General features: G+C 49.2%; 1 protein-coding gene across 1 annotated transcript in view; it reads left to right on the forward strand.

Moving 5' to 3' along the window:
- The first annotated feature begins 595 nt into the window (after positions 1-595).
- Positions 596-15,024, forward strand: part of LOC139268341 (di-N-acetylchitobiase-like) — a 69,344-nt gene continuing 54,915 nt past the window's right edge. The window contains exons 1-4 of the mRNA XM_070886423.1: positions 596-797; positions 7,110-7,258; positions 9,270-9,408; positions 11,327-11,535. Of these exons, the coding sequence (XP_070742524.1) occupies positions 596-797; positions 7,110-7,258; positions 9,270-9,408; positions 11,327-11,535 (699 nt within the window). The remainder of the gene's footprint in view (positions 798-7,109; positions 7,259-9,269; positions 9,409-11,326; positions 11,536-15,024) is intronic.

The following is a 15,024-nucleotide window of genomic DNA, read 5'->3' on the forward strand; positions in this document are numbered from 1 at the left end:
TGACAGTGTCGAAGACTTTTGTGACCTCGGTGGAAGACACGCCATTATTGGGCTTTGAAGAGCCTGAGGCTCCTGGCCCGAGTGGCCTGCAGCAACACACAGCGCGAGGGGCATCTTGGGGCAAGCTCCTCGGAGATTGACTCTGATCATGACTCCTGCTCGGAGACACTCAGATGTGGACATGGACTTGGAGGCTATGTCGAGAGAGTCCATGGTAATTCACCGTGAGCTTATGGGTGCATTGGAAAGCGTCCCGCAGAGCATGGATGCACTTGCTCTGAGGTTGGAGGAGACCGTCTCAAGCATTGGCCGAGCCTCCCAGCAGCCTATCGAGCCCATCCTTGACCGGCTCCAGAGGGAGATGGGCTCAACCAGCGACAGTGGAATCCCAGAGGTGATGCCGCGTGCCATGGCTGGCATGGCAGTAGCTATCACATCACAGGTCGAAGCCACGCAAGGCCTTCGTGATGTGATGCAGTCATTGGTTACTGGCATCAACTCTCAGCCTGCAGCGTTTCAGACTCAGTGATCTGTGAGTCAGTCTCAGATTGATGCCATGCAAACACCAACTGCTTCCATCCTCTCTGGGGAAGTGATGGTGTCGAAGCAGGCCAGCAATCTAGCTCCGGATGCTGAGGCTCTGCTGGAAATGGAAGGTGCTGTCCTTGCTCAAGATGACAGCATTCCGGCTCCCACCACTGCCACTCCACCTTTGCACCTGCCGCGATCTACACCCCAGCCATCCAAGACTGCTGCCGCCGATACTGAGGCAGTGCAGTCTGCTGCTGGCCCTTCCGGTCTCAGAGCTGGTCCAGGGCATCCTGCTAGGCCGTCTGTAGTGTCTGCCTTAGAGACACAGCAGCCTTAAAACAGCCTTGCTGCAGGCACTGTGCCCCATTAAGGAGGAGCAGTAGGCGTGGGAGCAGGGATTAGGAAAGGTTGGGAAATAAAGATTTTGACCACTATGGACTGATGTCTCCATCCTGTAAATATCATTGTAAATATATTGTTGCTGTTGTTTGACGCCTGCAATTGGTGTATGGGTCTGGACCTTATATGGCACATTGAAGCTGGTGTGGAATTACAAATGGCAGGGGCGTTTGAACACATATTGCTCAAGTTGATTGTGTGTTATGCTGTTTCAAGGGGCATTTGTTACATTTTTTATTAGTTGCTGGTGTGTTTTTCTTGGTGTGCTGTTTGAGGCGAGACTTTTGATGAAATTATTAAAATGTTTATTTGAACGTTTGCATTGCCATCTTGTCTATTAATGTGGAATTTCACTGAGCCATTATCACAGCACATAACATGGTCAATATTAGCTGCTTCCATCAGCTTCCTCCATTGAAGAGAAACGATACATTATGAGCCACTAATGATTGGCCCTTGCAGCGGCAGCATTGCCACAGTGCTTCCTTCGTGGCTGCTGTTCCTCCTCCTCGTCTAGTTGGCCATTCGGAGCCTTGGCAGGCTCCTCTTCCTCTTTGTCCTCCTCCTGAGGTGGGGTTGCAATCCCCACGGCCAATGCCTGGGACCTCATTATAGTCAAGTTGTGCAGCATGCAGCACACCACAATGAATAGTGACACCTGTTGATTGCAGTATTGAAGGCTGCCACCAGAGCGGTCCAGGCATCGGAACTGTTGCTTCAGCACCCCTATTGTCTACTCGACTCTGTTGCGGGCGGTCGCATGGCTGTTGTTGTTGTAGCGATGCTCCAATTGGGTGGTGGGATTGCGGAGAGGGGTCATTAGCCAGATGGCAAGGCCGTATCCTTTGTCCCCGAGCAGCCAGCCATGTCCTTCCCATGGTGGCTGAAACATTCGTGGCACAGTGCACTCATGCAGGATGTATGCATCCTGTGTGCTGCCAGGATAGCGGGCATTCACTGTGAGGATGCGCTGCGTGTGGTCACACAGCAGCTGCACATTCAGGAAGTGGTATGCCTTTCAGTTTCGGAAGACCTCGACATTCTAAAATGGTGCTCGCAAGACCACATGTGTGCAGTCAATGGCTCCTTGAACCATTGGGAAGCTTGCTATCCTGGCAAATCCATATGTCTGCTCATACTATTTATCCCTGCTCATTGGGAATGTTAATAATTGCATTGACCGTCTGAACAGAGCCCAGTAAACATGAACCAAATTTCCCAGCGGGGCACAACAACCTGCATGGCTGGGTGGTAAGCCTTTCAATATGCATTATTGCAGCGATGTGCAGCAAATTGAGAGACGTTGCCTATGTCCTCGATGCAGCCTGGAAGGAGGCGGAGGCATAGAAGGTCAGCGCAACACTGGCCTTCACTGCGACGGGCAGTGTAGTCCTGGTGCCGATGTCAGGCTGCAGAAGATGGCACATCTCTGTCAGGACCTCTTTTTGGAATGCAGCCTTCTGACACACTGCTCCTCTGACATGTCAAGGTGTGAGCGTTGTTCCCGTTAAACCTGTGGGGGGTAAGGCCTCCTGTCCCAACGTCAATGGGTCTCCTCAGTTGTGGGTCATGCTCTGTTGAAATGTTGCACTCACTGTGACCTCCAATTAACCCGGTTGCTCCTCCCTTCAAATAGCCTCCAGGTATCGCCTAACTTACGTGGGATTGCCTGGTTTCTCTGGCATGTGCAGCGGCAGACGCTAAATGAGACGGACACACCTCATTTTGCCAGCGGTACGCTAGCGGGTTGTTGCACGCGAACTGACGTCATGATCTAACTGATTTTGGACGGCGAGGCGTTTTGCGCCGCCGGTAAACATGAACCACATTTCCCGGCGGGGCACAACAACCTGCGTGGCTGGGCGGTAAGCCTTTCGAGATCCATTAATGCCCCTAAATGAGGTGCTTCAAACCAAATTTCATGTCTACAGAGTGATCAACATAGGGAAAGAGTTCCCAGGTCCAGTAGCTGGGACTGAACTCTTGTAATCATTTAAGAAACAACTGGATACAAAAAAGGTGGGGAGATATATATATATATATATTTTTGGAGGGCCGAGTGGCCTCCATCATCAGTGATTATCTTGTTTGTGCACTAAATTGATAATATTGTACGAATTCTTCACATTTGTATTGAATTCCTCTGACTGTCAGTCAACTGTGATATTAGCCCACTTATACAAAAAGGGTTCCATGCCTCTTAAAATAAAGTAGAATACATTCAAGGAAGAATTTGCAATTATATTGTACGATTCATGCCCTCAGGACATCTCAAGACACTGTACAGCCAAAGATAACGGGGGCGATAATGCCCGCGCCAGTGTAACGGGATGGTAACCTACGAACCTGGGCCTATTTGCCCCCGGGTTGGAAGTACCGCCCCTCTCTGGGAATTGGGCCCAAGTACATCAGAGAAGAAGCGGAGTGTTGTCTGAGGCGCTCCCGGTAGCTGGCCGTGCATCTCTGCGCCACGCTGATGACATCAGCACTACACGGTCACTCCGCGTAGCCCTGACATGCCACAAAGCCCCCCCACTCCTTCATTTGAAAGGGAAGGGCCGTTGCAAACTCTGCAGCCCCTTTGGTGAGTACCACTGGGCCACCAGAGACTTTTTAGGCTGGGGCAGCGGCCCGGCCCCCAAAGGGGGGTGTGGGGCTACATGATGGCAGCCCGGCCTTTCCAACAACCGCTATTGTTGTGACGACTGAAAAACATGGCGGTCACGGTGCAAAGGCTCCCCTCTTTAAGCAGCGCCCTGTCGGCTCCTGTACAGCAGCATCGCAACCCGCAAAGTTGTTGTTGGCATCGCCCCAAGCTAGCCTCTCCTCCCGCGGGGCGCAAAGCGGTTGGCCTGGGGCGATAAGGGGTCAGCGTGGGATGATAAGGAGTCAGCGCACACTGCAATGGCATCACCGTGTACACCCCGTCCCGAGACTAATCGGGAGGTGCAGGGCAAAGCCATTATCACCCCCACAATAATGGGGGCAATTCCGGGGAAGCCGTTTCCGCTGCCCGCCCCGGGGTGAAAAGGGGTTTGCAATTTCACGGTCAACGTCTTGCAGTGCAGTCACTGTCATTATGTTGGCAAAATGATCCAAACACGTGAGTTCAAATTCCACCATGGCAGCTGTGGAATTAAATTCAGTGAATTAAATAAATCGGCAATAAAAAGCTAGTAATAGTAATGATGACCATTAAAGTACCGGGTTGTCTTAAAATCCTCTCACTGATGTCCTTCAGGGAAGGAAATCTGCTGCCCTTACCTGGTCGGCACTACATGTGACTCCAGACCTAGAGCAATGTGGTTGACTCTTAACTGCCCTCTGAAATGGCTGAGCACACCACTCAGTTGTAATAAACAGTTACAAGAAACAATAGTAAGAATAAAATTAGATGGACCACCCAGCATCAACCTCGGCACTGGCATCGGCTAAGACAACGGCACACCCAGCCCAGTCGACCCTGCAAAGTCCTCCGCACTAACATCGGGGGACTTGCCCCAAACTTGGGAGAGGTAGTCCCACACACTAGTCAGGTAAAAGCCTGATATAGTCATACCAACAGAATCATGTCTTTCTGCCAATGTCCCTGACTCCTCCATCACCATCATTGGGTATGTCCTGTCCCATTGGCAGGAGAGAGCCACCAAATGTGTCATAGTAGTGGTCTACAGTTGGGAAGGAGTGGCTCTGGGAGTGCTCAACATTGACCCCATGAAGTCTCATGGCTTCAGGTCAAGCATGGACAAGGAAACCTCATGCTGGTTACCACCTATCTCCCTCCCTCAGCTGCTGAATCAATACTCCTTCATGTTGAACACCACATGAGAGAGGCACTGAGGGTAGCAAGGGCACAGAATGTACTGGACATGAGGGAAAAACCGACCTGGCCTCATTCTCACCAATCTACCTGATGCAGATGCATCTGTCCATGACAGTATTGGTAGCTGTGACCACCGCACAGTCTTTGTAGAGCCGAAGGTCTGTCTTCACACTGAGGGCATCCTCCATCGTGTAGTGCAGCACTACCAGCGTGCTAAATGGGAGAGATTCAGAATGGATCCAGCATCTCAAAGCCGGGCATCCGTGAGGCGCTGTGGGCCATTCCAGCAGCAGGAGAATTTTATTCCACCACAATTTCTAACCTCATGGCATATCCCTCACTCTACCATTAACATCAAGCCAGGTGACTAACAATGATTCAATGAGAAGTTTAAAAGAGCAGACCAGGAGCAGCATCAGGATACTGAAAAATGAGCTGCCAACCAGGGGAAGCTGCAACACAGGACTACATGTATACTAAACAATGGAAGCAGCATGGGAGTCAGGGGAACGGCTCTCCACTGGCTGGAGCCATACCTAGCACAAAGGAAGATGGTTGTGGTTGCCGGAGGCCAATCATCTCAGCCCCAGGACATCACCGCAGGTGTTCCTCACGGCAGTGTCCTAGGCCCAATCATCTTCAGCTGCTTCATCAATGAACTTCCCTCCATCAAAATCCTGGAATTCCCTCTCTAACAGCACTACGGGACTACCTTCACCACGCAGAAAGCAGCGGTTCAAGAAGGTGGCTCACCATAACCTTCTCAAGGGCAATTAGGGATGGGCAATAAATGCTGGCCTTGCCAACACGCCCACATCCCAGAAACGAATGAAAAAAAAGACATGGAAATAGTGGGAAGAGAGGTTTGAGGGCGACAGTTGACCAAAACATGGAGGAAGTGTGGTAAAGATTCGAAGACGAATGTTGGTCTCAACAGAGCGGAAGGTGGGAGAGAGATTAAGAGATAAATGTTGGTAAAGACACACAATAAGTGCAGGATAGGGGTTCAGTGATGAATATTGGTCAAGGTAGGGAGGATGAGGGGATGTGGGATAGAGGTGCAGGGTTGAATGGTGTTAAAGTTAAGGAGGAAAGAGGAGGGAATGGAGAGAGTTTCAGGGATGAATGTTGCCCATATTAAGGAGAAAGTGAGGGACATCGGTTCAGGAATGAAGGTTGCTCAATGTTAAGGAGGAAGTGGGTGGAGACAGGTTCAGGGATTAATGTTGCCCAATGTTAGTTGGAGTACTGCGTGCAGTTCTAGTCACCGTAGAAAGCATGTGATTGCACTAGAGAGGGTGCAGAGGAGATTTACTAGGATGCTGTCTGGAATGGAGAATCTTAGCTATGAGGATAGATCGGATAGGCTGGGTTTGTTCTCATTGGAACAGAGGAGGTTAAGTGGAGACTTCATTCAAGTGTACATAATTTTGAGGGTCCTGGATAGAGTGGATAGCGAGGGCTTATTTCACTTGGTGGAGGGATCAATTATGAGGGGATTAGTTTTAAGGTGGTTGGTGGAAGGTTCAGAGGGGATCTGAGGGGAGACTTCTTCACGCAGAGGATTGCGGGGATCTGAAACTCACTGCATGGAAGGGTGATGGATGCAGAAACCCTCACCACATTTAAAAGTTGCTTGGATGGGCACTTATAGTGCCGTAACCTGCAGTTACGGACCTGGAGCTGGTCAATGGGATTAGACTGGAGAACCTCATGTTGGCTGGTGCAGATACGATGGTAAGTACTGCAGGGAATCGAATATGTCCAATGTGATCTCCTGGACTAGTTTTGATCGCCTGGATGGGTCAGAGAGGAATTTTCCCAGATTTTTTTTCCCCAATTGGCCTGGGTTTTTATCTGGGTCTTGCCTCTCCCAGGAGATCACATGGCTCTGGTTGGGGTGGTGTACAGAATGTTTCGGTGCAAGGGGTGTCGCAGTTGTGTGGGGCGGACTGGTTGGGCAGTGGTTACCTTTCCGCTGTTGTTCATTGTTCATAGGTTTATATGTAACCTTCAGGGCTGCTGACCGAGAGCCATGTGGCTCTTTGTTGTCCGGTGTGGAAACAATGGGCCGAAATGGCCTCCTCCTGCACTGTAGATTTCTTTGTTTCTATGTTTCTATGTTAAGGAGGAAGTGGGGGAGACTGGTTCAGGGATGAATCTTGCCCAAGAGAGGTAGGGAGGGAGAGAAGAGAACGTCCCAACAAAGTTGCATTTGACAGTATGAAGCTTGCGCCAACATTTCACTATTACCACACATACCAAGAGATAGAGATCCAGGAGGTGTCATCAGTCACATGCCGGTCAGTATAAATACATTGTTGCACAGTGACTGATAAGTTTTCATCTCTGGCAGAGAGGATGCGCTCGAGTTTGGCATTGGCGCAGGTTCTGGCCCTGGCCGCGCTGTGGGTCGCCGGTGAATCCAACACCAGTATCGAGTGTCAATGCTCGAATCCGTCTCTGTGCCAACCCGTGGCCACACACATTCAGCACCAAGTCGAGGTGGGTGTCGAGGGCCATTAAATTCCCTCGTGTAAAAGTTATTTTACTTTAAGTTGTCTGTTGAAGTGTATTGAGCAGCAGCCCTTGGAATGGACATTGGGATGTGAGCTCCTCCCTTTCTTCATTTTGTTCCTCTCACCCGCACTGTTGTGGAAGATCTGAGAGATTCTCTTCTTTAGGTTGTTCTTTCCGGGGTTGGGGATCGTTCTTCACCCCCTGGCACTTTCCCCCTAGGGGACCGACATGGGGGGCTCGGGCTGGGTTGTACTGGGGACTCAGGCTGTGCTGCGTTATGATGGAGGGCACTGGTTGGGTTTGTTTTGGGGGCTCGGGCTGGGCTGAGTTGGATTGGGCTGGGGGCACAGGCTGCACTGGGTTGAGTTGGGGGCATTAGCTGGGTTAGTTTGTTTTGGAACACTTGGGCGGGGTTAGGTGGAGGCGCTGGCTGGTTTGGGCTGAGGCTGGCAGGTTCGGGCTGGGCTGGGTTGGGTGGGCTCGAGCTGGGTTGAGTTGGTGGGCTTGGGCTGGGCTGGGTTGGTGGGCTCAGGTTGGGCTGGGTTGGGGGTCTCGGGTCGAGCTGTGCTGAGCTGCATGGCAGTCACGGGCTGGGGTACAACATTCACGCGCTGGGCTTGGGTGCACAGGCTGGGCTGTGTTGGGGGGCTTGGGCTGGGCTGTGTTGGGTGGGCTCGGGCTGGGCTGGTCTGTGTTGGGTGGGCTCAGGCTGGGCTGAGTTGGGTGGGCTCGGGCTGTGTTGGGTGGGCTCGGGCGGGGCTGTGTTGGGTGGGCTCGGGCTGGGCTGTGTTGGGTGGGCTCGGGCGGGGCTGTGTTGGGTGGGCTCGGGCTGGGCTGGGCTGTGTTGGGTGGGCTCAGGCTGGGCTGTGTTGGGGGGCTTGGGCTGGGCTGTGTTGGGTGGGCTCGGGCTGTGTTGGGTGGGCTCGGGCTGTGTTGGGTGGGCTCGGGCTGGGCTGGGTTGGGTGGGCTCGGGCTGGGCTGTGTTGGGTGGACTCGGGCTGGGCTGGGCTGGGTTGGGTGGGCTTGGGCTGGGCTGTGTTGGGTGGGCTTGGGCTGGGCTGTGTTGGGGGGCTCGGGCTGGGCTGGGTTGGGTGGGCTCTGGCTGGGCTGTGTTGGGTGGGCTCGGGCTGGGCTGTGTTGGGGGTCTCGGGCTGGGCTGTGTTGGGGGTCTCGGGCTGGGCTGAGTTGGGGGGCTCGGGCTGGGCTGGGTTGGGGGGCTCGGGCTGGGATTTGTTGGGTGAGCTCGGGCTGAGCTGGGGCAGGAAAGAGATGGCACCAGTCAAGCTCCAGCCTGTGTCACGGGGAGAGGGATCGCTGGCCAAGTATCCGGAAAAGGCTGAGGGGTGTGGGTTGGGATCGGGATCAGGTGAAGCTCGTGGATCGGTGCAAGGGTCAAGTTAGAATATGGTGGAAATGCGGAGTATCGTATTATAATTCCTATGTTAAAATGTTCATGTTGGCATAATTGCAGCCTGTATAAAATAGGACACTCTATTGAACTGTGAAAAGATATTTTAGCATGTGCAACGTCAATAAAATGTGCTTTTTTTTTTAACGTAAAGTATCTTAAATGACATGTGATCTCCGTCTTACTGCCTAATGCCATGGTTAAAGTTTGCGGTTTGCACAGAATATTGACCCCAAAACACCTGTTAAATATTCTGGAATCCCATGTAATAAAAATGGGATTTGACTTAATCAGTCAATGTAAAGTGTGACCCTGGCCATGATTAAACTGAATATAACTTATTGGATCTTTGAAAACAAAACATTGGTGGCAAATGACTTTGTAACTGATGTAGCTGATGAGGTTAGCATTTACTCCAGAGTAATGTTACTAAGTGGGCAGTGTGGCAGCAACAAGAGCACCACCAATATAACCTGCAGGATAGATGTGTTCACCAGCCCTCCCTGGTCACGTAGCCTGGGAACAGTTATATTGATTGGGAAAATCTATATTTTTAAATGGAAGTTGACAGCTTTATTTTTGTACTAGGTTGTTGTCTTTGATATTGGTGGAAAAGATTGGAAGCATTATGACTGGTCTAAGGTCACAACTGTTATAGCCGTGAGAGCGTATGACCCTGAACTTTTGTGTCACGCTCATGCAAATGACGTTCGAGTTCTCCTGACAGGTAACTCATTTTATCACCGAAAAAACCACAACGAGATATCGGTAGATTAAGGGCTAAAAATTGATTATCGCCCCGTTTGGCACCGGTAATGCTCGCTCGGAGGATATTTCGCTCTTGGATCTCTTGATCATTCTCATCGAAGCAGTCCTGGTGTTTTCTGGTTGAGTGACCGAGCCTCTCTTTGCAGGCACTGGTTATGGAGGCCTGGAGGGCAGACCAAGTGTTGTGGACATTCTGCATCTCAGGGTCATTAAGACACGCCAGGTTAATTGTGAGGCACTTACTGTATAGGACTCTCTTAGCTGGGTCCTTAAGTGCCCCGGCATTGACTTTTTTGCGGCACTGCTTCTGCTGCCCCCTCCTCTTTGGGGCTATGCTGATGTCAATGATGGATCGGATTTGGCGGTGGTCCATCCAGCAGTCATCAGCTCCTGTCATGGCGCAGGTGATGCGCACATCTTTGAGATCCCTGGCTTGGATGCTGACATAGTTGAAGCGAAGGTGTTGCCATGATGCCTTGTATTTGTCCCTCGAGTGGAACACGATGTTGGTGATGAGAAGTTCATGTTCTACACATTTTGTCAGGAGTAGGGTACCCGCTGGAGTTGGCTTTCCCTAACCCCCCTCTCTGCCAAACACGCCTCCCCAGAGGGCTGTGTCATGCCGACCCTGGCATTGAAGTCACCGAGGATGATCAGTTTGTCGTCACTTTGTGCATGCCTTTTGGAAATCTGTGTACATCACATCAACCACATTGTCCTCATCAACCATTCCTGTTCCCTCATCAAAAAACTCGATCAAGTTGGTTAAACACGATTTGCCTTCAACAAATCCATGCGGGCTTTCCTTAATTAATCCACATTTGTCCAAGTGACTGTTAATTTTGTCCCTGATTATTGTTTCTTAAATCTTCCCCACTACCAAGGTTAAACTGACTGACCTATAATTGCTGGCTTTATCTTTGCATAATTTTTTGAACAAGGGTTTATCATTTGCCATTCTCCAGTCCTCGAGCACCACCCCCATTTCTAAGGAGGGTTGCAAGATTATGGCTAATATCTCTGCGATTTCTTCCTTCACTTCCCTCAGTGTCTTAGGATGCATCCTGTCATGTTTGTAACTACAATGTAACACCACTGTATTACTGAAAACACTCAACTTAGATGTACACCTTGACCACAGAGGGTGAACATGTGGGAGACACTCCTCACCTGATCACACAGGTATATAAAGGGAGGTCCCATGCAGGGTCATCACTTCTGGAGTCCTGTAATAAAGAGTTAAGGTCACAGAGTGGCCTTGTCCCTGGAATGTGCCTCATGTGGTTTCATGCTGTAGAGTAAGGACTTTACATATCCCATCCGATCCTGGTGACTTATTTACTTTAAGTACAGCTAATGTTTCTAGTACCTCTTCTTAATCAATTTATACCCCATCCAGTATCTCAACTACCCCCTCTTTCATTATGTCTATGGCAGCTTCTTGTTCTTTGGACAGATGCACCGTACTCATTTAATAACTCAGCCATAACCTTCTGCCTCCATGCGTAGGTCTCCTTTTGGATCCCTAAATGCCCCCAACCCTCCTCTTATTAGCTTTTACTATTTATATACCTATAAAAGTCCTTAGAATTACCTTTTGTGTTCATTTCCTTTTTATGAGACCTTATTTGGCACAAATTAGCTGCCACATCTGCTTATAAAACAAGTGATTTCACTTCAAACGTAATTATTTGGCTCTGAGTCATGTAAGGACATCCCGAGGATGTGAAAGGCACTATGTAAGTGCAAGTTCTAGCTAAATCTTCCTCTCCTACTTACTACTTGATGTTTGCACTTCTGTCCTGTAAAATGCCTTGGGCTTTATGTTCTACAAATGATGCTGAATAAATGTCAGTTGTTTCTTCTTTCTTCATTAGGACGTTTAACAAGAGAGCTATTTACCAGCTCTGCAATGCGAACAGATTGGATAAATTCTAAAATACAGTTGGCAAAAAAGCAATTTATGGATGGACTCCTTGTGAATTATCAGCAATTTTTGGAAAACGATGAATTATATCTTTTTGGAATGATTGAGCTGATTCACGAAACCACACAAACCTTCCACCGTGAAATACCTGGATCTCAGGTAAACAACAACAACTTGTATTTATATAGTGCCTTTAATGTAGTAGAATATCCCAAGGTGCTTCACAGGAGTGTTATAAGAAAAAGCAAATAAATTTGACACCGAGCCACGTAAGAAGAAATTACGGCAGATGACACAAGCTTAGTCAAGAGGTAGGTTTTAAGGAGCGTCATGAAGGAGGAAAGAGAGGCAGAGAGGCGGAAAGGTTTGGGGAGGGAGTTCCAGAGCTTGGAATCCAGGCAGGTGAAGGCACGGCCACCAATGGTTGAGCAGTTATAATCAGGGATGCTCAAGAGGGCTGAATTTGAGGAGTGGAGACATCTCATCAGGTAGTGAGGCTGAAGGAGATTACAGAGATAGGGAGGGGCGAGACCATGGAGGGATTTGTAAACAAGGATGAGAATTTTGAAATCAAAGCATTGTCACGTTTTTGATGAACTCAGTTTATGTAGGGTAGAATGTAGGAGGCCATCCAGGAGTGTATTGGAGTAGTGTACTCTAGAAGTGACAAAGACATGGATGAAGGTTTCAGCAGCAGATTAGCTGAGGCAGGGATGGAGATGGGCAATGTTACGGAGGTGGAAGTAGGCAGTTTCATTTATGCTGCCGATTTATGGCCGCAAGCTCATTTCAGGGTCAAATATGACACCTAGCTTGTGAACAGTCTGGTTCAGGCTCAGACAAATGCTCGGGAGAGGGATGGAGTCGGTGGCTAGGGAATGTAGTTTGCAACAGGGACCAAAGACAATGGCTTAGTTCTTACCAATATTTAATTGGAGAAAATTTCTGCTCATCTAGTACTGGATGTCGGACAAGCAATCTGACAATTTAAAGACCATGAAAGTGTCAAGAGAAGTGATGGTGAGGTAGAGCTGGGTGTTGTCAGTGTACATGTGGAAACTGATGCCGTGTTTTCAGATGATGTCACCAAGGGGCAGCATATAGTTGAGAAATAGGAGGGGACCAAGGTTAGACACCGGAGGAAATGATGTGGGAATGGGAAGAGAAGCCATTACAGGTAATTTTCTGGCTCTGATTAGATAGATAAAATGGAACCAGACGAGTGCTGTCCCACACAGCTGGACGGTAACGGAGAGGCATTGGAGGAGGGTGGAGTAGTCAACCGTGTCAAAGGCTGCAGACACGTCGAGAAGGATGAGGAGGGATAGTTTACATTTGTCATAGTCACAAAGGATGTCATTTGTGACTTTGATGTGAGCCGTTTCAGTACTGTGGCTGGGGTGGTAACCAGATTGAGGAAATTCAAACGTGGAGTTCTGGGAAAGGTGGGCACAGCTTTGTGAGGTGACAACATGTTCAAGGACTTTGGAGAGGAAAGGGAAGTTGGAAATGGGACGGTAGCTTGCAAGTACAGTGGGGTCAAGGGTTGTTTTTTTGAGGAGATGGGTGATGACAGCAGATTTGAAGGAGAGGGGGACAGTACCTGAGAGAGAGAACCATTAACAATGTCGGCTAACATGGGAGACAGAAAAGGAAGTTGGGTGGTCAGCAGTTTAGTGGGAATAGGATCAAAGGAGCATGAAGTGGGTCTCATGTACAATATGAGCATGAAGGGGTCAAGAGGGGCTATCAGAGAGAAACTGGGGAGAGATGTGAGTTCAGGTCTAAGGCAGGGGGGAAACTCAGAGGAAATTTGGCCCGATGGGCGAGGGGAAGGAAAGGAAGTGGCAGAGGCAGCTGATCAGCTGGTCTCAAAAGAAGAAATTGCAGAGGCTTTGACCATATTTTCCAATCCTTTCTGGTTTCAGGTGTGGTGCCAGAGGACTGGAGGACTGTTAATGTGGTACCTATGTTTAAGAAGGGAGAAAGGGACAGTCCGAGCAATTACAGGCCAGTCAGCCTAACCTCGGTGGTGGGAAAATCAGTGGGAAAAATTTCTGAAGGACAGGATAAATCTTCATTTAGAAAGACCACGGATTAATCAAGGACAGTCAGCACGGATTTGTTTAGGGAAGATCGTGTCTAACTTAATTCTATTTTTTGAGGAGGTAACAAGGAGGGTCGATGAGGGTAGTGCGTTTGATGTAGTGTGTATGGATTTCAGCAAGGCTTTTGATATGGTCCAAGGTGGCAGACTGGGCTCGAAAGTAAAAGCCCATGGGATCCAAATCAAAGTGACAAGTTGGATCCAAAATTGGCTCAAAGGCAGGAAGCAGAGGGTAATGGTTGATGGGTGTTTTCAGTGATGTTCTGCAGCCCACACTACGATATGTGTGCGCACTAGGCCTGTGCAGCAGAGCAGGCCTCCAGTCATCTTGGTTAATCCTTGCCACTGGACTAAGACCCAGCTCTGTCAAGCCCGTGTTGTGGCTGGTGTGCAACGGCCACCACACGATAAAAAATCCACGCACAGGCATCTTCCACCCGTTAACATCTGGAATATCAGTTCCTTCACTGAAACTCATCCCTTTTTGGCGTGGAAGCAAGTCATCCTCGTTTTGAGGGACTGCCGATGATGATGATCTGCAGGGCTTAGTACGAGATCCTTTGCTTTTTGTGCTATACATCAATGATCTAGACTTGAATACAGGGGGTACGATCAAGAAGTTTGCAGATGATACTAAAATCAGCTGTGCGATTGATAATGAAGAAGAAAGCTGTAGACTGCAGGACGATATCAATCAACTGGTCAGGTGGGCAGAACAGTGGCAAATGGAATTTAATGCGGAGAAAAGTGAGGTAATGCATTTGGGGAGGGCTGCTAAGAATAGGGAATACACATTAAATGATAGGACACTCAGAAGTGTAGAGGAACAATGGGACCTTGACGTGCATGTCCACAGATCACTGAAGGGCGCAAGCCAGTTAAATAAGTTGGTTAAGAAGGCATAGGGAATGCTTGCCTTTATTAGCCGGGGCATAGAATACAAGAGCAAGGGGGTTATGCTTGAACTGTATAAAACTGTAGTTCGGTCAAAGCTAGAGTACTGCGTGCAGTTCTGATCACCATTTTTCAGGAAGGATGTAATTGCACTCGCGAGGGTACAGAGGAGATTTATGAGGATGTTGCCGGGAGTGGAGAATCTTAGCTATGAGGACAGATTGGATGGGCTGGGTTTGTTTTCCTTGGAACAGAGGGGGCTAGATATAGTGGATAGAAAGGGCCTATTTCCCTTAGCAGAGGGTCAACAACCAGGGGCCATTAATTTAATGTAATTGGTAGAATGTTTAGAGGGGATATGAGGGGAAATTTCTTCACCCAGCAGATTCTGGGGGTCTGGAACTCACTGACTGAAAGGGTGGTAGAGGCAGAAATTCTCACCACATTTAAATAGTACTTGGATGTGCATTTGAAGTGCTGTAAACTGCAGGGATATGGACCGAGAGCTGGCAAGTGGGATTAAGCCGGATAGCTTGTTGTTGGCTGGTACGGACATGATGGGTTGAATTGGCCTCCTTCTGTGCTATAAATTTCTAAGATTCTATGATGAGCTCCCCGCACTTGTTGTTGGAGGTGAGTGTGATGGC

Source organism: Pristiophorus japonicus, chromosome 8, assembly GCF_044704955.1.
Source record: "Pristiophorus japonicus isolate sPriJap1 chromosome 8, sPriJap1.hap1, whole genome shotgun sequence".
Taxonomy (NCBI): domain Eukaryota; kingdom Metazoa; phylum Chordata; class Chondrichthyes; family Pristiophoridae; genus Pristiophorus; species Pristiophorus japonicus.